At 36.3% G+C, this 22,207-nt stretch overlaps 1 protein-coding gene across 1 annotated transcript in view; it reads right to left on the reverse strand.

Annotated features, from left to right (window-relative positions):
• Window positions 1-21,752, reverse strand: part of LOC145680297 (arf-GAP with dual PH domain-containing protein 1-like) — a 60,383-nt gene extending 38,631 nt beyond the window's left edge. Inside the window, exons 1-6 of the mRNA XM_081750659.1 lie at window positions 21,592-21,752; window positions 17,272-17,497; window positions 14,282-14,471; window positions 10,154-10,384; window positions 6,766-6,900; window positions 1,533-1,755 (exon numbers count right to left, since the gene is read on the reverse strand). Of these exons, the coding sequence (XP_081606785.1) occupies window positions 1,533-1,755; window positions 6,766-6,900; window positions 10,154-10,384; window positions 14,282-14,471; window positions 17,272-17,497; window positions 21,592-21,682 (1,096 nt within the window). The 5' untranslated portion in view covers window positions 21,683-21,752. The remainder of the gene's footprint in view (window positions 1-1,532; window positions 1,756-6,765; window positions 6,901-10,153; window positions 10,385-14,281; window positions 14,472-17,271; window positions 17,498-21,591) is intronic.
• Window positions 21,753-22,207: the final 455 nt, after the last annotated feature.

Below are 22,207 nucleotides of genomic sequence, written 5' to 3' on the forward strand. Positions count from 1 at the left end.
GGTGTTTTCTCGTGGCTGAATAGTCTCCATCCCCTCTTTTTGTGAAAGAACGGAATTCAATTCCCGATGGAAGTTCATGTGATTGACTCCCCACGTTCAGCTATAGATCCATTCTAATTGCCACAGTGCTGAAAACAAACACGTATCTTAAACATGATCACTTAATCACGATTCTGCTCTGTGGATAAACAAAGTGGACGTTAAGCAAAAGTCAATTATAATCACAGAATGGGTTAAGTAACAGAAAGAAGCAGCACGGGGACCCACGTAAATCTATGAAATAAGCTGCATGGTTTATAGGGTTGAGTCTACGCCCCTTCGTACTAGCTAACCATTAAATCAATTGATGAGCTTGCTCTGAAAGGAAGAATTCCAGTTCAACATTTTGTCAGTTTATATCCTGTGTTACCAAAACCTCGGCTGTATGCTTGGTAAATGATGCCAGTCTCCATGTTCTGCTTATATTTTGCATCAAGTACATAACACAATTTTCATCACCACACAGAATACAAATCATAGAAGTAACTCCTTTTTGAAGGAATTCTTTTATTATTTCGTTATCAGGCTTTGCATATATTATCGTGTTTCATTCATGGAAGAAAACTGAGAAACATTAAACTAAAATTTCACTTCAAAACATTTCGCATATGCATAAATGTAAGGACCTACAAAACAAATTCCAGAATATTATTGATCCTATTTTCAACATAAAAAAGATTAACTTTGTGACCAACATTGATCAATTAATTCTGAAAAAAGCTCGAAAGTATGTAAGGGACCACAGTGGCTCAGTGGTAGGGCGTTCACCTCTGCTACATTGGGGTCCTTGGTTCGATCCCAGCTCGCGCCAAGTAAACTTTGTGGTGGTCAAACACCGTGTGTGTGGGTTTTCTCTGGGTTCTCCCGTCTCCTCCCATTTTCTTCATTCTGCCATTTAATTTATTTCTCATCATCACCGTCTCCTTAAGCCTAGGCGGCGTAAGCGTGGGACGTAATATTTAAAGATTTCATTTCGAAAATATGTGAACTACAAATGCAGACTCTGCTTCTCTATGGAAAGCCACTTTCCCTCCAGTTACTAAGCTTCTGCTTTTTATTATAAATAGACAATCATTTGTATCTAAACAATATTACCGTGACGGAGGTTTATAACTGAAAAGCAGCGGTACTAGCACCAATATTGCAAGGACATAAGCTGATTCGTACTAATGTGTAAACCATAATGGCGGATTATAGACTCTGCAGAGGATCTTTCAGAGCTTACCCATTATCCCAATCTCCTTAACTTCATTAGTTTCTCAAACCCAAAACTACGAACCAACATCTAAAATACCACCAGGTGCTTCCACAACAAACATGCTACATGCACGTGAAAATTCTACCTTTTAAAAGAAAAGAATTAACACCAATACACATGAATTACACCTTCACACCCAAAAACAATAATAATTAAGCACAAAAGTGAAATACAGAAGCTAGCAGTGAATTTCAGCGATTCGCACTACGCCGGTTAAATTTCATTTTCAACCTACTACTGTTGTCTTGTGGGGTGAGTGGCTGCTCCAGGACCTCGTTGATCACACGAATCCATTCATCTCGATCATCGTCAGTTGAAGCGGAAAGGTGATATGTCCGTTCAGGTGTTCGTAAAGAGAACGAGAAACCTTGGTCTTTAGCGCCCAAAGGCACGCCTACACGTACGCTGTAACCTTCCAGATTGTGACCTAGGAATATCTCTCCTTTCGGATGGGCGTCCTAAAAGATCATTAAAAAAAAGACTGTCAAGAAAGGTTGGACTAATCAAATAGTACATCTATGTTTCATAAATATTTTCAAATCTGTCAAATTCTCAAGATATCCCTAGGGCTGGGTCTGGCTTCCCTGGGAAGGGGGGGGGGCGGGAGAGGTACAGAATTTTGGCAATAAACCAGCATTGGTACGGCAAATAGGAAGCTATTTAAATTGGAAGACAGTAAACTCTAGCCTCAAAAGACACAAATGAATTTAGTAGTGAATAAGGGGACCACGCATCAACTAATGCAACTCTTAGTGAATTGTAGGGGCAAGGAGATTAAATGGACTTATAAAAATGATGAACATACAAATAATATATTAACTTTAGCTATCATTCATGAATCAGACTATGAACATATACATGGTGTTACAAAATGTGTAACAATATTTTGGGGAACAGATTTCTCATATCAAAATAAGAAAGAAGTTCACATGAACCTGTGCTCAAAAGTGATAGTTTCGGAATTATATGATGTCGAAAACGTGAAATAAGTGAAATTTACAAGTTTGACCTGACTACGACTGGTCCTATAGTAATAGAACTATGAACCTTTAAAATTCATTTGGTACCATCATGTACGTTGTATTACTCAATTACTCAATACTCAATAAACACACATATCACATGCACATAGACTAAGAAAATGAATAAGTTAACAACCCTTTGCTTAATATGTCAACGAAGTAGGTGGCTTGTTATACGAACTAAAGAACTCACGTGAATCTTCGGCTAGCCAACAACGCTGGCCTGATACAGTCCTCTGGTTGAGTTTCTAACGTTGATTCCGCAATCGATATTCCAAACTGATGTTCGTAGGTACAATCTTTAGTGCATATGGTAACAGACGAAGTCGAAGTCCACTTATCGTAATGTTTATCACAGACGTAGTATTTACATTTAAAGTACTTCACAAATGAAACTGTTCATCACTCACATTTAAAAATATTTTATGAACAAACTGTTCGTCACATATCAAACTAATTAAGCGCTTAGGTCCGTCCCGTGGAGGGATACATCATACGTTTATCAGAAAGTATTCAACGATGCACGCAATCTATGATTTTAGGCAGCATGGACGCTGCTTTCGAGTAGGTGCGGACCGCACCGCCTAACAAACAGCAACGAGGAGGTAATCCTCACAAAGGGTGTCGAAACACTGAAGCTCCTTTCAGTTTGCTATTGCGTATGAGTACTTGGGGCTGGAGTTTCCCGCTTATGACGTATAGTATTGAGTACAAGCTCCTTGGCTGAAGAGATGCGGATGCTTCGAATGGACCAACCAGCGATGGACGATAACAACATGTAGGTGTGATTGCAAGTGTCCCGTTTTCTGGACTCAAAAAGCGTTCACAAAGGGAGTCGTTGTTTCCACATCGTATGCCCATATATAGCCACGAAATCGAACTGAGGCTCACCAACACAAACGAAGAAACATGCCAAAGCGATGAGAGAAGAGTTTCTATTATGTTTGGAAGTATACGAGGCTTGGTTAATAAAGTTCGAAATTAAGTTTAATTTTTCCAATGTCCTCTTTAAATCCAAAAATGAGCTTTAGGTCGGTGATACTTTTTTTTTCACGTTTTCGGCACCCTATAACTACGAAACTATGCACTTCCGACCACAGGTCTATATGATCTTTTTTTTTTTCTTTCTCATTTTGATGTGCGAAATCTATTCCCCAAATATTGTGGCAAATTTTTGGAACACCCTGTATATAACATGAATGATCAAAATTTTGTATCGCACATTTAACGTGCCTGAAAAGTTCGATTTATTCACATTGTTAAATGTTCCGAAGTTTGATGTTATTGCTTTCATGTGCTCTGATGAATATAATATGAAGAATGGATAGGGGTGTTTGAGTGTCGTGTTGGTATTTATCTACTTATTTTGTAATGTTAATCTTAGTACATTTTATACACGTATTTAATAAAATACCAATCAATTTTAGCACATAAAAGCAAATACTACAACAACTTTTAAAAGAAGGAAACACAATTTAATGAGCTGTAAACTTCAAATCTACAAGAACTGTTGAAAACTACATTTTACAAAACTATTTTAATCTTACACAAAAACAACTGTAATTTGTTAACAATTCAACTAAAAAAAATTAATTAATTACAGTTACACTAAACAAATCTTATACATTATTAATATAAAATACAGAATAACTTACATGAAGGTCTCCAAAAATAGGGAACTTCCATAATTTAATATTATTTAACTCGACACACTGATACATGAAAAAAATATTAAACGTGAGCTCTGGCTAATCAAGATATCCTGAATATTTTCTCTTAAAATCTACAATTATAGCATGAATGTAATTGTTGTTAACATACAGAAGTTTGCGACCTATGATAACCTTGAATAAGATTATGGAACTATGACTTAAAAAAATAACATAACGGATGTAGAAACAAGGGAATATAACAAAGATAATTGAAAGGCAAGAATGTATCCAGCAAAAATGTATATTTTTAATTGGACAAGTGCTCAGCTGAACAAATGAAAGTGGGAAAATACAAGTGTAATTTTTAATGAAGGGCCTGAGCCTGATTAAAGGTTAATCTCCGGAAAGTATATGAGGTAACTAACTCCCAAGTAACCACAAGAAATGGAAATCTGACGAAGACACAGTTATTGTGTTGAAACTGTTACGTCATTGTATTGTTTTTGTTTTGTACTTTTATCACATAGCTTTGCTCAGTGTGTTGTTGGGTCTCTTTTAGATCTACACCACTTCTGAATGATGTTCTAAAGAACTGTGTCGTTTGTTTCTGTAATTTTCAAGTAGAACCTGCCTTAGCCTGTTCTATTGTTCGTTTACCATCTTAATAGTTGGAAGTTCATGAAGTTTTTTGAATTCCTGTTGAACTTGTACTACAGTATTTTTATGTTAGAATTCTGACCCAAATGAACAGTAGATTTGAATAATATGCCGATTTTTTCGTTCAGTTTTATGTCCACATGTGCTTTTGTCTATAGAAGTGTTACATTAAAATTAGTATTGGATAGATTTTGATATATCTTATTAATAGATAAAATATTCCAAAAGATTTTATATGACAATGACACTCAAAGCATCTGTACAAATACAGGTCTTGTTAATCTTACTTTATTAGTAATACTACTTATACTAAACCGTCTTATGGTAAATGCCACTCCTTCGAAGATGGAAGGAAGGTCCACTTAAAACTAATTTTAAAAGCATAACTCTTAGAAAATTAACTGCCTGTTTAATTGTTAGTATAATTATTGTTACCAAGAATTACATTTATTTTATTTCCATCAGCAATGAAAAATCAGGCATTTCAACAATGGATATTTTAAGCCATGCGCGCCGGCTACGTGGGGGCTCCGAGACTCCAGCACCCACACAAATAATATTGTGGGTGCAGTGCACCCACAAGATTTTTAGTTTGGACCCGGGTTTGAACCCATTTCTCTTCCGTTTAAGTCAGCCGCGTTACCGACTGACCTAGGGCAGCCCCAACTTATCTTTATAGTACCGGCATATTTTACTTTATCACAGCACTGCCCTTTATGACAGTCTAAAAATAATCAAATATTGAGACTTCCCTGAAACCACGTAACACGTCCCGCCATTGATATGCACCCACATAAATTTTGCAAAGTCGGAGCTGTTGTTTCAAACGAAGAAAATTGTTTTGTTACACATCAATAATTTAACTTTGACGATTTAAAAATATAACTGCAGTTCTGTAAGGAGCATGAGAACAATTAGAATCACATTACAGAAGGTAAGGTTATGGTTTCATGGACAATGTCTACTTTGAATCAGAGCAAATTCGTTATCTGCTTCGGTTGAGACACACTTTTCTATGCTCAACTGGAATATATGAATTCTAAAGGTGGTGTTTGACAGAAAATCTTGAGACTCACCTGAAACTTACAATTAATCAACCTCTTCAGAGTGATGTAGATGAAGAGACCAGGAGTGACACAGATAACTAGATTTTCAATCTTTATACAATGCTTTATTAATAATGCGACATGTGTATGTGTACGCTAAATGAAGAAGAAGTTGTATATAGAATGAGATTCAAAGAAGGTGATATGTGTTATGTAGGAGAAACAGGAAAGAGAGGTTGGAGAAAAGGATTAAACAACACAAGGACGACGTTAGGCTAAAGAGGGATAGTAACACAATATATGAACATGCAAAGGAGACAGGCCATGAAACACACTGGGAAGGTGTAGAGGGGTTGAATAGATATACGGAAAGAAGCGGAATAAATACGAAGGGAAGAAAGAGAGGAACTTATGAACTGGAATCGAGAGAATACATAACGAATGGAAAAGGATATTTGATAAAGCAGAAAAGGGGAAAAAAACAGAGAACATAATCGTATCGAACACCAGACAGCCAATTAAAAGTTTAAGATTCTCAAGTGGAAGCTGTTCATTAAAATAACACAGGGTGCCAATTAAAAGGTTAAGGTTTCAAGTGAAAGTTGTATCATTAAAAGTTAAAAATATGTACTCAATTAAAAATGAAAGGACGGATCTTATTGGTTCTTAGATATGACCTCTTCTCATTTTCTGAGATATAGGAGCTGTAGTCTTAAGAGATTGTATTTTATAATTGTCTAATGGAGGCAAATATACTTTGCCAAAACTGTAACTATATTATCTATTAATCTCGTATATGCTTTTATTAATTTTTTTATCTTTTATTTTATACAAGAAGTTCCAAAGCTAGTATGAGTGGTATTGTGTATGCTATTTTACAAACTTACTTTACTGTCACAAAAAAGAAAACAAAATCCATTTATATTACTAACAAACGTTATTTCAATTTGTTGATATTAAAGAAATTATGATATATAAAATATTAATAAATAGACAGAAAATAAGGAATTTAGAATATCTGCGTTCTATAATTCATATTAAAAATAAATTTAAAATAAAGCAAAACATGGTTGGTTCTACTTATCACTCACCAAGGGGTCGTCATGGTACATTAGCTTCCTTCCGTCCAGAGTAAACCACCGTTTCTTGTAACCATCTCCATTTCGGGGCCCTGTTTTCCACAACCATCCTTCGCGGGCAAAATCTCTACTTAGGTGATTCACTAACTGTAACGAAAAAAAAGTTTATTTACAAGGACAGGACTTGTTTTTTTAAATTATTAATTTTTTTTATATCAAAACAGCTACTTCCTTTTCCATTTATTATTGATATATTAAAAGCAATGTACATTCGTCAACAAAACTTTATTCTATTAATAAAGATCGAATTTATTCTGTTTACATTAGCACAAAAAAAAAAAAAAAAAAAATGGTACCTTCATATTTTGTGGAAGTTTCTCAGAAATCATCTATGTATGTTACTTTCCTCACTTTATTTCTTATGTTTTACCTAATTTTCTAAACTCTACTTGCCTACGTGAGAAAGATTCCTGACGAACAAAAAAGAAGAAAACGACAACAACAACACCAGTGAAATGAGAATGTGGGAGGAAACGGGAGAATCCCGAGAAAACCCAAAGACACGATGTTGTCTACCACAAACTTATTTGGCCGGGGATCGAGTCAGGGACCCTATTCATCACAGGTAAGCGCACTACCACTCTGAGCCACTGTGACCTGTGCAGGCGAATGAATAGTGTCTTACTGTTGCAGACAAACTTAAAGATCTCTTGCCCCAACCACTAGTCATTTTTCCCCACACAACCCTCGGCTGATCTTAGGCAGAATGGGCGCTGTCATTCTCTTCAATGTTGCCGTACTTCCGTAATACTTGTATAGACCCTATCGAAATTCAGCTTTTTTTTTTTTTTTTTTTTTTTAATTTTATTTTTAAAGCAATGAATGGAAGATAAAATAAGGGGATAACATAGGTATGTGGCAACGTTGATTTTTAGGTAACTGGAGTCATAAATCTCTAACAAATGTCGCCAAGAACAGCAGGGAGAGATTTTAGGACTTTCTCAGATTCCACGAAAAAAGTATCTGTATTTGTCTGCTAATATAATTTGGTTTATTATGACCACACTGGAGCAACGGGTAGTCATTCTTACGCATTACATACAAAGTCACAGTCTGCACACAGACACATTTACACAGAAGTTTCTGGAAACACATGCTTTGTAAAAATCGACCATGAAAGGACTGTAAGACCACGAGAAGTGACAATGATTTACAGTAGCCGTGTGTGCTATGAGATAAAGTATGAAAATATATTTTGCTCTTAAAAGTCACATACTGATTTTTTTTTATTGATTTATATAAAAGCGGAAGTTTTAATATTTAAATAACAGCAGCAATATCATAAATGATTTGTATGTAACAGCATTCTTGAAAATTGGTAAAGGAAAGTTTCATTTTATTAACCAACAGAATCTGGTTCAAATATGTCTCCAACTATTTGGTGCGAGCAGTCCCGGCTTCGATTCCCGCTGGGGTCACTCGGTCGAAAAAGTGTAAGAGCTTTTTCAGGTCAGCCATCCTGAGGTTTCCCTCATTCACACTAGGGAAATACCGGGACGGTACCTAACATATGGGTACCAGGCCGCTTCCTTCCTACCCCAATCCTTTCTTATTTTCTTTCCTCGGATGGTGTGATCGCCGAGGGACGCCATCTCTCATACGTGACGTGCTAACATGGCCAAAGTTGCCGAAAGCCCAGAAATCTAATTTCTAATCCTAACATCGGAGAGCGACACTTGCTCGAGTGCCTCAGACAGTGATACAACATTTTACGCAATAGTACCAAATATAACACAAAAGTAGTTTATTTTTTTAAATGTCTATTGCATATTCCAATGGAAATTATTAAGGAATGTAAATAAAATAGAAGGTCCTACATAATTTACTGCCAGAATAACCCTTGAAATTCTACTATAATTTGGGAGAATCTAGCATAAGCAAGGTCCGACTTTTATCTAATCACAATACTAGAGTCTGAAACATTGGTCCATCTTTATTTCTACGAGAGATTTTGTACGTGATTTGTTGCTGATGTTTACGTTTTTGTTGTTTGTGATTATAAGTTTAATTTACGTGTGTTTGTGTATGTATAAACGTTTATATATGTATTTTGAATAACGTGTGAATCAACTAATGCTGATTTAGTGGATCATCTGCTAATGGCTTTTCAAAATTTATCGTATGAAGATAAGTGCCAAGCAAACAAAAATTAAGGTCAACTTCAAATTTACTTTTAGTTCAAAAGGATGGCAAAGTGATGCGGAAATTCCAGGTTTTTTTTTTTTTTTTTTTTTTTTTTATATATAAATACAAAATACGTGTCGCTGACAGGTAGCATTAAAAGAAATAAACTTTATTGTTTTGTGTATTCTCTTTCGGAGGGATTCTGAGTAGAGTGAAGATGGTATCGAACCCGTGAAGGATTTCGAAAGGAAAAGAATTAAGCACCAATCCTCTTAATAACATTTTAAAAATACGGAATGCTTTCACGCCGGGACGAAACAGAACACGCTCTGTCAGAATCTTCGCGCCTGGCTACCTTGCAATGTAAAAGAAAAGTATCAACGAACGGAAAAGTTTTAAGCCGATTTATTGACGCAATTCGTTACTTAGGAAAACCAGAATTAACGTTTCATGGCCATCGTGAAGATGAGTTATCTGTAAATAAAATTAATTATCTTGAACTCTTAGACTTACTGGTTCAAGACGAATAGGAGCTGAGAATATATTTTCAGTCTAACTCTTCTTTCAAAGCAACATCACCAGACATATAAAATGATTTGATCCAACCCACAACACATGTATTGTTACAAGCTATAAAGAAAGAAATAGACCAGATCTATTCTGTTTCAATTCAAGTTTATGACATTATTGATGTTGCTTGTAGAGGTCAACTAAGCACTTTTTTTTTAAATGTTTCTAAAGACAGAACAGCGGCGAGTTTAGCTGACATTAGGAAATAAACTTGTATATCAAACATACGATAGGGCACTTGTAATGAAAGACTGTCATACTAGTGTACAAACTCTTGTCAAGAAATCATATACATACGCATTTTTTATTCATTACTATGTTCATCAAATGATTCTTGTTTTCAGAAGGCACTTCAGAAGTAAGTTAGAGACTAATATTTGTTTGTTGAAGGTTAGCGTCCTTTAGCGTCGAGGCTACATGAGACGTGGAATCCGAGCCACTGCAAGTAGTTGAATGCTTTCCCACTGAAGAACGAACTCGGAACCATGTGCACCAAAAGCCCGTGCGCTAGCCACTAAATCGACTAAAACACGGGGGCTAGACAAATGTTTGGGCCCTACATATATATTATATGTAACCTAAATCGCCTTTCAAGGGTTAACGCGAGACAAAAAATTATATATATTGAAATTCACTCACGACTTACCTCAGATTCACTGGCAGCTGGAAATGCGACCTGAAGCCGATGCAACTTCGCACAACGAATAGCTGTGTACCAGTTTACAATTTCTGCTGGATCGTCATGGTAAACATATATATGACGTGTTGTACCATCTTTCATAAATGATATTTGCAATGAATTTGGGTGTCCGATTTTGTACGGCGCGAAAGCTACGTTTAATTCTGATATCCTAAGTATAGTTTTGGGATCTTTGGTCTGAAAAAAATAATTAATTAATTAATTTAGAACTATTCTGGTGTCAATTATAGTACTTACGAGTTGAATATAAAAAACAGTAATTTACAATGTCAGATTGGAAAATACATCAAGCAGAATAATATAATTAATGTTACTTTTATGAATCTTTATTTGTAACATCTTTACACAATACAACAAAGATAAAGCGTGGCACATTTTGTGAATATTAACTAGCACTAACCTTATATGTGCCATGGGAATCTTAATTGGATGATTACTATGCGGGTATGATTTCAGCAATCAGTCCTGTTGCAATCGACGACCAGACATTAAATGAAGTAACTTCGGCTTTACAAAGATTTTTAAAAGTTATTTAGCTTGGTTTTTGTTCAAGGAATCAGCAATCATTGATTTAATTGGTGATCATCTACGCAAGGAGCTCGAACTTTTGTGCTACATATCAATTACATATTAAAAAAAAATGACATGAAATCTTTGAGTTTAACGTTCCACGATTATGTCCATTATTAGGCTAAGGGAAACGATGATTAAATCAAGTGAACGATAATGAAAAAACTGGTGGAATGTGAAAGTTGGAGGAAACTGGAATACCCCGAGAAAACCCACTAGCACGATGTTGTCCACTACAAACTTCGTGTCCGGAGATTGAACCAGGCACCCCATGCACCAGAGGTAAGCGCTGTTAACAGTCTTCATCCCGGAGAAATTAAAATACCGCTAATTTTATAGTAATTATGTGATATCTTCAAGTAGATAAAAGATAATTGAAATATGGAACAAGAGCGCCCTAGACAAAATTATTTTGCGTGAGATACCGTTATCACAAGTCACCTAGTGGCTTTCCGTTTTCAGCTGTTTAGAAACGAAACCATTAATGCCGATTTTCAAAATGGCTCGAAATCGAAAGCAGATAAATGAGTCGTAATGCCGGTTTCTCATGTAAAGTAATATTGTCTAGGGCGCTCTTGTTCCACATTTTGATTATCTTTTATCTATTTGAAGATATCACATAATTACTGTAAAATTAGCGGTCTTTTAATTTCGCCGGGATGAAGACTCTTAACACTGAGGCCCCGCACACATGCACAAATGACCATCTTGGACACAACTATTTACAATTTGAAATACTGCACTTCTGTTCTCTTCTATTCAGCTGCTTTCTTCTTCTTCAACCCACAGACAAATTACTTCAAGTTATGGCATAATCTCAGTGGCTTTACATTGCACAAATAAAACAATTTGTAAGATTTTGTACAAAGGCTAGAAGTTGAAACAATTTTTCTATTGGTGAAAAAGAAGAAACTGAAATGAAATGAATAAAACATTTAACATTGTAAATAGTGAGTGTAAATAATTATGTCAAAGGCTATTTTTTTAAACTTTATACATAATTTGTATATAACACCAAGTTACTAGTTTGTGTACGTTTGTGATCATCAACAATTAAAACAGTGATTGCTGATTTTAGTTTTGCTTTGAAAAATTACCAAGCTAAATAATATGTAAAAATCTTTATAAAGCCGAAGTTCTTCATTTAGAGTCTGTCAGTCGATGGCAACAGGACTGCTTGTTAAAATCATATTTGGAATGTGTTCTATTTTAATTTGTTTATTTTCGGCTTATATAGTGTTGGTCTGAATAGGTATGATAAACTCCAATCAATAATAAATCAATATGATGTTTGGTTAAATGGACTTATTTTGTGTAATTGATGCTCCGTATAGGAAAATGGTTCATATTCCTATCATTGGTGCGCGCGGTCTTAGGTTAAATTCTTGGTACAGGCATAGAAATTTCAGTATTAATCTAATAGCTTCGCATTAGAGATAAGAGCTCTAATAGTGCTATACATGGATTGTAGTTATTTTTATTTCACTATTTTCTCTTAAATTGGAAGTAAATGTAATTATCTTATCATTTGTTGTATTTATGGGAAAATATAGACAGTTCTCGACTCATGTAAATGGATCGTTCCAGGGCTCTTTACGTAAGTCGAGCTTTTACCATGATCTAAGATCTGTCGGAAACATGTATGAAAAAATACGACAAATATCTTAAAAATGCCGTTTAATAATACTGGAATGCAAAAACTCAATTACATGATATGCTTTACACACAACTTTATATTCTTAAAAGAAATGCAGAAAAAAATGATCAATTATACCTAATTACGAGGGAGGATCAGAAACTAAGGTTACAAGGGCGATATTTCTGAGTTTCGTCTGTTATAGAAGAATGAGGAGTGGGCCGGTAATTTTAATACATGGAGTTGGCAACTGTGCAATTTCAGGCACCCGCCACTTATGGCGCTAGTTGTAGGTAAACACAAATAGCGATTTGTTTGGAAAACTGGTCTCGCAAAGAAGTTTGCTCAGTTATTCGATTTCCATGGGCGAAACATGTAACCGCGGCTGAAATTCACGGGAAACTGGTAAAGCTTTACGGAAAGACTGTAATGTATCCTCAGCATACAGCCCAGAAGATAAATCACGCTGTTGAAGCAGTTTTGCTGAGATATCAGCGACCACCCTTCCTACAGCCTGGACTTCGCTCCAAGCGGCTTTCACCTGTTCCCGCACTTGAAGGAGCACCTAAGAGGCCGTCGCTTCGCTTCAGACGAGAAAGTGAAACACTTTGTGACAATGTAGCAGAACATGCAAGGATAGGATTTTTACCAGGAGGGAATCTTCACACTCATCCTACGATGCGATAAGTGCCTCAGCCGATACGGGGACTATGTCGAAAAATAACCTAATGTATGTACTATCTATTGGTTGTACGAAACAATATATACACGTTTCATTGCTGGCTTTGAAACCTTACTTTCTGATCACTCCTCGTAATAACAGTTCGACAAGTTCATTCTAAATTGGTTCATGCCTCACTCACTAGAGGGCTCCCAAAATAGAATTTAGAAATTTAACGATAATTCTTACTTCAGATATAAGTACCATTCGTAAATTTGAGTTATATAGGAAATTTTCTACTTAAGTATTAACTTGTACGTAGTTCGAGGGCTGTCTGTGGATTACCTGATTACTCCTTCCATACATTCATCATCACTAAACGTGAAATCTGCAAAGTATATAGATCACATATCTTTTCTTACAGAACGGATGCGATTTAAATGAAGATACTCAGGTTTAAGAAGTATCTCCCATTATAAAATAACATCATGTGCAGAAAGGAATCCAAGAAATTTCCTTTGCACAGACAGTAAGCGTGAAATCATATATTAATTTCACAAATCTTAGCATGTAATTCTTTCAACTATCGGACATTCTATCATGATCACTCGAAAAGTCTTTAGCAAACCACTCTGAGGAGATTTCACAAGACTTACTTTACTTGATAACTAGTATTTTACTTGATAATTAAGATTTCGAAACCCGGAAGATCATAACCTTCCTTGTTAACGTAAGCAAATCACCATATCCAGTTTCCTTACACTTTGAAAGATCGAATTAATATCTTTTATTGAGAGATGATTTTGTACTTAGTTCAGCAATGTAAAATACTCCAATAAAAATAACGCTTTGAAATTTAAACATTTCACTGAGATTGAGATACCTTTTTGGTTTCTCTTCTTGTAATTTTGCCTTCGTTTAGAAAAAACCACGGGAATAGTAATGGTTTTGCCAACATTAGCTGCGCCACTTAACATAGTGATATGTGCCGTAATTCGATCACGATTAGTGTCACAGTTGGATGGTATCGGTTTTCCCGATACACCCATGCTGGTATAGTATGACATTGGCGTCAGAGTTCGATCCCAATTGCGTGGCCCAAAATAACCTTAAAATCAACACAATCTATGAGAAGTTATACTATTGAGCAGTTCAAAATTGCGAAACCTAGAAAAAGTGTCAGTAAAAATTATAGCAATTACCATACCTCTTTAACGTAATATTTAAGAGTATCGTCTGCTTCTGACAATACAAATTTCCTAGAATAATATCTACTATCTTCCTTGCCTCGTTTCATTAAAAATCCTGTTTTGTACCCAGCTATGTACTCCTGCTGCTGTGGGTGGCAAAACTCCTCTCGCTGGTATTTCGCTCGTATCCACTCTTCAATTAAAACTCTGAAATAGAATATACATAAATTATTTGAACAGAAAAAGAATTTCTATTAACTAATGATTTATTTTTTTTAAATAGATATTTTTGAAGTGTAACGTTCCATGATTATGTATGAGGCTAAAGGAAATGGTGATGATGGGAATGAAAAGGTTGAAGGAAACGGTAGAACCCCCAAGAAGACCCCACGCACATGGTGTTTGTCCATCACAAAGTCCACTTGATGGAAGTTGAGACCAAACCAGGGACTCTACGCGCCAGAGGATAAGCGCTCTTCCATGAGCCACCTCGGCCCTAAAATAAGGTACACAGTGCAGCAATTTGAAATCAGTTGTGCTTTAAAAAAAAAAAAACACCTTGGATTATTCAAAGTACGACTCTTTTGCATCCATAATTCGTTGCACCCTGACCGTCAGTGCACAGAAGGATTGCTGGAAGTCCTTTGTGGAATGCTGTTGAAAACTCTTGTAGCCCTCTGATGGCCATTTTGTCATCAAAGTACGAACTTTGAGTGTAGACTTGAGTTTAGGAAATAGAAAACAAGAACATGGGGCCAGACATGGTGAACAAGCATGGTGGGACAACACACAGATTCCCTTTTGGGACAAAAAGACTTGTACAATTGCTGCCATGTAACTTGGGGCATTGTAATGGAACACATATCACTGAACATCACCACAATACTCGGACCTAACACATGTGATACGTTGCAGTAACTGCTTCAATACTTTAAGGTAAAATGAAACAATAATTGTCTCTTCTGTACGCACAAAGTCCTTACGCACAATGCCCATAATATGAAAAAAAAAAAAAAAAAAAAAAAAACAATAAGCAAAAGTATTTTGGATTTCGACTGGCGCAGTGTTTTTTGCCTTATGGAGAGTTAGATTTCCACTCTACACTATGATGTTTTGTCGACGGATTATATTGAAAAACCCCATGTCTCATCCCAAATAACGATATTCAAGAGAAAGTTAAAAATCCCTATTGGCGGTAGCAATCAATTATTTGCAGTGATCATCCCTGTCCCTTTGTTGGTCATTTCTTAAGAAAGAGGCACGAAACCGTACAGATTTTCCTCTTGTTGAGATAGATTATTTGTTGCACAGTTTCTTTATTCACTCCTCAACTCTCAGCAAGGATTCGCAGTGTCGCATTTCAGTCTTCCGTAATCAATGTCCTCATTTTCTCCACCAATTCCTGTGTTCTCATTGTCCTTGCTGCACCCGGATGTTCGTAGTTTTCAATTGACTCCCGTCTCTCCCTGAATCATTTGTATCATGCAAATACACACACACACAAGATAAACAAGTGACCCCATACACTTCTTGCAACATTTGATGAGTTTTTGCGGCAGTCTTACCCAGGCGCGAACAAAACTTGATGTTCGCTTTGTTCCATGCTGAACTCAAGACGCAGTTTAGCAACACCTATCTACACTCACCACGCCCACACACGTAACTGTCAATCACGGTCACCACATTTAGTATAAGTTACTCATGAAACATTTCTCTTTCGTCTACACCAAAGCTCACCTGCACAGCTGTCCCACATGTTGAGGGGGAAAAAAAAATCCCGCTCGATTTCAAATTGCTGCTCTGTGTATGCAATCATGAAATATAAATATATTAGATATTAGTTCCCAGTAGAACAACCTAAATCAGAATTCAAGGACATCTCCATAATACTATTATTATGGGACAAAGAGTCCTCCCTTTTACGGACAGGAAATCATTCTCAGTGCAGACATAATTAGTACGGAAAATACTTTCTGCAATTTGAAAATATCTGCAAACTGTGATGTATTGAAAATCCCTTCCCTAAACAATATGTTCATCATCAGTCAATATCCTGGGAAACACCACCACAGAACTCTTGCAAGCATAACTAAAAAATATTATTATTATTATTATTATTCTGTCTGTAATACACTGCTTTTCGGTGGAAATCCTAGAAAACTTTCAATGAGTAAAATCTATCATTGAGAACTATCCCGATGGCCAAGAATGATATGCACAACTTTTCTCCCTTCTCTGGCCAACTTATCTTTTTTTCTTTTTGAGACTTGGATCTTCCTCTGCATCACCCACATACCTAGAGACATTTTCCGTTTCTTTATAGAGGAGAATTTCCCAATTATCCAAGTAATTCGAACCCTGAGTACAATATTTCAATATTAGCCTATACTTATATTTATAACCAATGTATTTACTGCATACAATTAGTAATAATTACGTACAAGACTTTCATTAAAATATAAATTTAAAAAAGTCGAGTTGTAGTAAACGCCTCAAATCTCAGTTGATACTGTTATCAGCTTACTATACAATAAATTCAGACACATTTGAAGTTACATTATACTCTATTAGAAACACTGTGACAGTGACACCAGCTACTAAGAAACACGATTTTTTATAAATAAAACTTTCAAATAAATAAAATTTGCAACTCTAGTCATCTCCATGATTCATAAGTATTAACCAGGATCTAAAGTGAAAAAGAACTATTTTACTGTAAAAGTGCAGCATCTGTTACAAAAACTCTCGCTTATTGGCAGAAAGTAATATACTCAAAATTTCGTTCTGAATTAACATTCCGCTCAGGAAGATCAATAGAAATGTTGAGTTTAGGTAACATTCCACTGTGGTATAAACAGACATGTGCGGTACTTCGTGCAAGCAAAGTTTCAGTACATGATCAGAATTACTTATATTAATTTCATTTAGCCATCTTTAGCACTAAGTTATAAACTAATGTTTAACTGGCTGAAGTGATAAAATATCTACCACACAAATCAGAACTTACTGTGGATCATCTTCTTTTGGCCGCCTGTAGCACGAAGGGACGCGTTCTTCGTATTTCAGTTGAGCTGCTTGGTTCCCAACCTCTCTCATATGCTCCACTTGACTATCTTCCCATCTGTCCAGTTTCAAGTGTTTTACTTTCGATATGTGAGCTCCCAAACTTCGATGCACACCTGCACATCTGGTACAAATAAATATGCCAATATTGTATGATGCCCATTCTGGATCTGAAAAAGTAAACGAGCAAACATCAGTGGAACAACTTAACACGATTAAATACATGGATGGCATTTAGTAACTCCCCCAAATAGATCGACGGCTCCGGAACCGGTACTGAACTTAATGAGTCGTTGTAAACGACATCATTTATGTGTATACCCAAGGTCGCCGACGCGCCTGTTCCATACGGACACACCCTTCGCTGCAGCTCGACCTCCCTGCTCCGCTTCTGCCCTGGCTCCGTAAGATAACTTCTGCCCTGCTCCACCTAGCACAAGTTAGTTTGTGTTTTATAAACTGTTGATCTTATGCCATACGTCCACACTGTATTTATACCAGAGTTGACTGGTTTAATCTAAAATGGTTTAAACTTCTGTTTATATATATACTGTTGGAGTTCCTCTTCAACACCGGCGATGGCTCTACCACATCGATTGAGAGGAAGTTGCTCCCTGTTTACGAGAAGGACACACTGGATCGCAGCAGTTTTAAAGAAGAGTTGCAGAGGTTTAAAGAAGGTGATTTCTCTCTACTGGACAATCCACGATGCGGTAGACCATCGACGGTATAGTGAGTGATGTGAATAAGGAGACAATTAATCAAATCATCCAAAATGACAGATGTGTGACGACACGACAGCTTGCTGAAATGACTGGTTTGTCATTAGGTAGTGTGGTATCAGTGGTACAGTCACTAGGGTACAGAAAAATCTGTGTACGTTGGGTGCCTAGATTATTGACAAGAGAAATGAAGAAGATGAGGAAGGTGTGTGCGAGGGTCTCATGACGACCTTTACTGAAGAGTGGAAACAGTGTTTTGACGGCGTCATTACCCAGGATGAAACATGATTGTTTTTGTCCGAACCTGAGAGCAAAACACGTCTGAAGGCACACCTGCGCGCTAAAACATTGAGTTGATTTTGAGTTTAACGTCCCGTTCAGCAGCGAGGCTATATGAGACGTGGACCTACCGATTAACGTGGAATCCGAACCACATGAGCCGCCGGGAATCGAACCCAGGCCTCCCACGCCAAAGGCGCGTACGCTAACCGCTTAGCCACAGAGGAGCTCACTAAAACATTTGATAGTGAGAACCTTATTTCCTGTGTCAAGCAATGGTGTAAAATTCAATCCCCAGAATTTTACCAAATTGCATTTATAAAATGGAAAGAACGCTGAACCAGATGCGTCACAGCTGATGGAGGCTACAATGAGTAGGCTCAGTGTACAGCTAAATGTTCCAAGTATGTTCACAAAAAAATTTCATTCTCCTCCTGCAACAAATTAAAAAAAAAAAAAAAAAATTGAGACCACTGTGCAAAACTTATTGAACACCTTTTGTACATTATACCGTATTACAATCTTGTTCATTAGGACTATATGTGCTTTCTACCAACTTTTAGGTGAATGTTTAACTATTTCTACTTTAGTGTATGTACCGATATCAACTAAGAAAAAAAAAAGCTTCTTTGTGGCTATATGGTTAGCGTACATCCAATTTCAAGTGATAGATAGGATCTCACGCTAGCCGTAGATCTACTTTTCATACAGGTTTGGAACTGAAACGGAATGCTATCCCCATCAACATACAAACTATGGCCTGTATGCAATTGTCCTGCACTGTTTCAGTGCCGCCGCACCGTAATTAGCACAGAATGTCATCAAACTTAGTGTAGAGTGGTACACAATCAGGCGCAGGGCAGTCAATGAGGTTGACCGTTTTCTCTTCCACTTGTTTGTGCGTGAGAAAGAGTGCAAGTTATGAATTTCAATGTATCATAAAAAAAATACACTTTGAATGATGTAAGTTCGACAAGGAGAGATTGACGTAACTCGGAATACTACCATGAAATAACAGTGCTGCCTACTCAACATAAACTTGTATTTTTAAATGGCTATGTTAATAAATATTCCAAATCTACATATTAAACGAACATTTACAGTATCATATTTATAATTCAACAAGCGTCAATTACCTGCTTCGCTATCATAAAATAAGAATTTAAATCGACAGAAACAAAGAAAACATAATGAAAAATCAGACAATAATAATTAATGTATATAAATAAAAAATTAAATATTACAATTATGGGCTGAATTTGGATTTAAATGGCATCGGTAGTGTCACTGTTCATCTCAGCGACTCCGAAAAATGTGGATTTGACACTAATATCGGTCATTTTCGATAATTTTTAAGTATCTGCCACCTCCTCCTCTCCTAAGTTGCACCGTTAAAGTGAAATGATAAAAACCATCTCAGGTGCGAACCTCACCTAAGTATGTTGAAAATTTGATCGAGATCGGTCGGGTAATTGAAGAGTTATTAAGTCATAAACATATAGTTTCAAACCATTACGAGTGCAATAGGATCTCATGTCACTGCGGAAACCCACGTGTTCTCACTACCTTCGCTCACACATTTACTCACCATTGCTCTCTTTGGATGCAACTTTGCGCTGGTCACCTGCTTCACCTCGCCCTGACTCGGTTACATAGTATTCGTACTTTTCGTGGCCAAATAGCACAAGTTGGGTTGAGTTTCTTGCACTTTCTTTTTTATGGCCCATGTCAGGATATTATATTTATACGCAAATATAGAAAGAATTGTAACTTTTCTACTACTTCTAGTGACTCCCTTGAACTTCATCTATGCTAATTGGATACTGTCATGTCGCTCAGCGGAAATCAAATTTTGGAGGACAATAAGAAGGAAGTTAGAACATTTCAAGTGGTATATCTAAAATTGACCACCACGCTCAAAATTTTATGTATCTCAAGTTCTGAAAGTAGGATTGAAAATTTCTTTTGCAGCATTGAATTCCCGTGCAGGTTTATTTTTGGCACACCACTCGAAATTTTTATTGAAAAATTATAATTCCTTCACTAATTTCCTTCTTATTGTTTTCCAAAACACCTGGGCTGGGCAACATGCCATTCTCCCGTTTAGCATAAATAAAATTCAAGGAAGCCATCAGAAGCAATTTCTTAAAAATTGCAATTCTTTTACAAGTTTTGGTTAAATACGGTGTCTGGATGTATGGCACAAACACTACAGGCCAATAAACACAAACCAATTTATGCTAGCTTGCCACAAAAAAAAAAAAAAAAAAAAAAAAAAAGCACAAATTCCATCTAACCGAGTCAGAGCAGGACGAAGCTGGCGGGGATGCGTCCGCGACGGTGTGTATACAAGCGAGTATAGTGAAACCAAGTGGGTTTTGACAATGATACGAACTTCAATAGTACCTGTCATGTTTTCACACTAGCAACGCTACACCTGTAAACATAAAATATAGCTTCTCTACAGTGTGCAGAAATACACCGCCAGTGGAAAATAGTGTCTGATAGACTTATTTCAGCCGTAGTAAAGCACTTTGAATGATTTTTTACTAGCAAAGCTACACTTGTAAATCTAAAACACAGCTGTATCAATTTGTATTTAATTCTCTCGCCTGCCAAAATCTGATCTTTATAAATATTTCTTTTCATACAAAGTATTGAATTTTATCTGTAGTTTTTCAAAATGTGGTGTGCCGAAAGTAAACCAGCATCTGAATTTCTCTCATCGAGATCCATAATAATTGTGAAAAACATTTGTGATGCCACAACGCTTCACCCCAATTCTTGGAATGACACGGAAGTAAACCCTAATTATTTGCACTAATGTTTATACAGACTTAAGTTGTTCGATATCATTTACCGAAATTATTCAAAAATTATATATTGTGAAGCACATTCTTTGACCACGTAAATTGTCCCTGTGATAACGTTCCGCTAATAAAATTCCTTTATACAGATAAGACACCTGTTAATCAACATTCTGGAGAAAGAAAGATAAACAACTCAAATACCACAATCTATTCATTCAATAAAGCATTTGCATATTTAAATTGCTCCATTTAAAACTTAACAACAATACAAATTGTAAATGTAATTTCAAATTATTTGTTCTGAAACCAAGCGAAATAGCCTACTTCAAAATTTGGATTGACAGATAAACATAGTAGCAGACCAAATTTTATGGAAATAATATAGCATGTAACTGACACTATTTGACACTGATAATTATTATAAGCATAGTTGATATTCTCAACTTAACTTACTTTTGCTCCCACAATCTGCACACAGATTATTTCCTGGCTTTTTTAACAATTGTAAGAGTATTTTCCCATTCCTATCCGCCATGTTAAACATTTTGAGCAATGTGATAGTCAATTGTCTTCACTTTAACATCATTTCGAAGGGGCGGGGTCAGATAAAAAAAGAGAGTGAGAGAGACAGAGAGAAATAGAGGATGTAGGACTTGTTATAGTATAATATTGTAAGGGAAAATTTAGTTCAATGATAGCCATCCAACAGCATTAAAAATTCATGAGCTATGAGCAATATTACATAGTTACCTCTTATATAACAGATTGCATAACGGGTTATATCTGTTTTATTGCTTAGAAGTAGTAGTTGAGTCATTCCGCTGGGTAATATCATAAAATAAGGCAGTGGTTCCCAAACTTTTGACAGACGACACACTTTACTGGACGCCAGCGCTGTAACTTAAATTTTTCTGGGGGGACAAGCATTAATATTTGGCCTCACTAGATCGCGTGGGCCCTCCCTCAAAATTCGAAAATAGGTCCATTCTTTCCATATTTTCTTGCTAATTTTGGGGCCCCGGAGCCTGTGGGCCTTCCCGCACGACAAGGTCTGTGGGGACGTTAGACC

Source organism: Thermobia domestica, chromosome 3 (genome assembly GCF_964235325.1).
Source record: "Thermobia domestica chromosome 3, izTheDome1.hap1.1, whole genome shotgun sequence".
Taxonomy (NCBI): Eukaryota; Metazoa; Arthropoda; class Insecta; order Zygentoma; family Lepismatidae; genus Thermobia; species Thermobia domestica.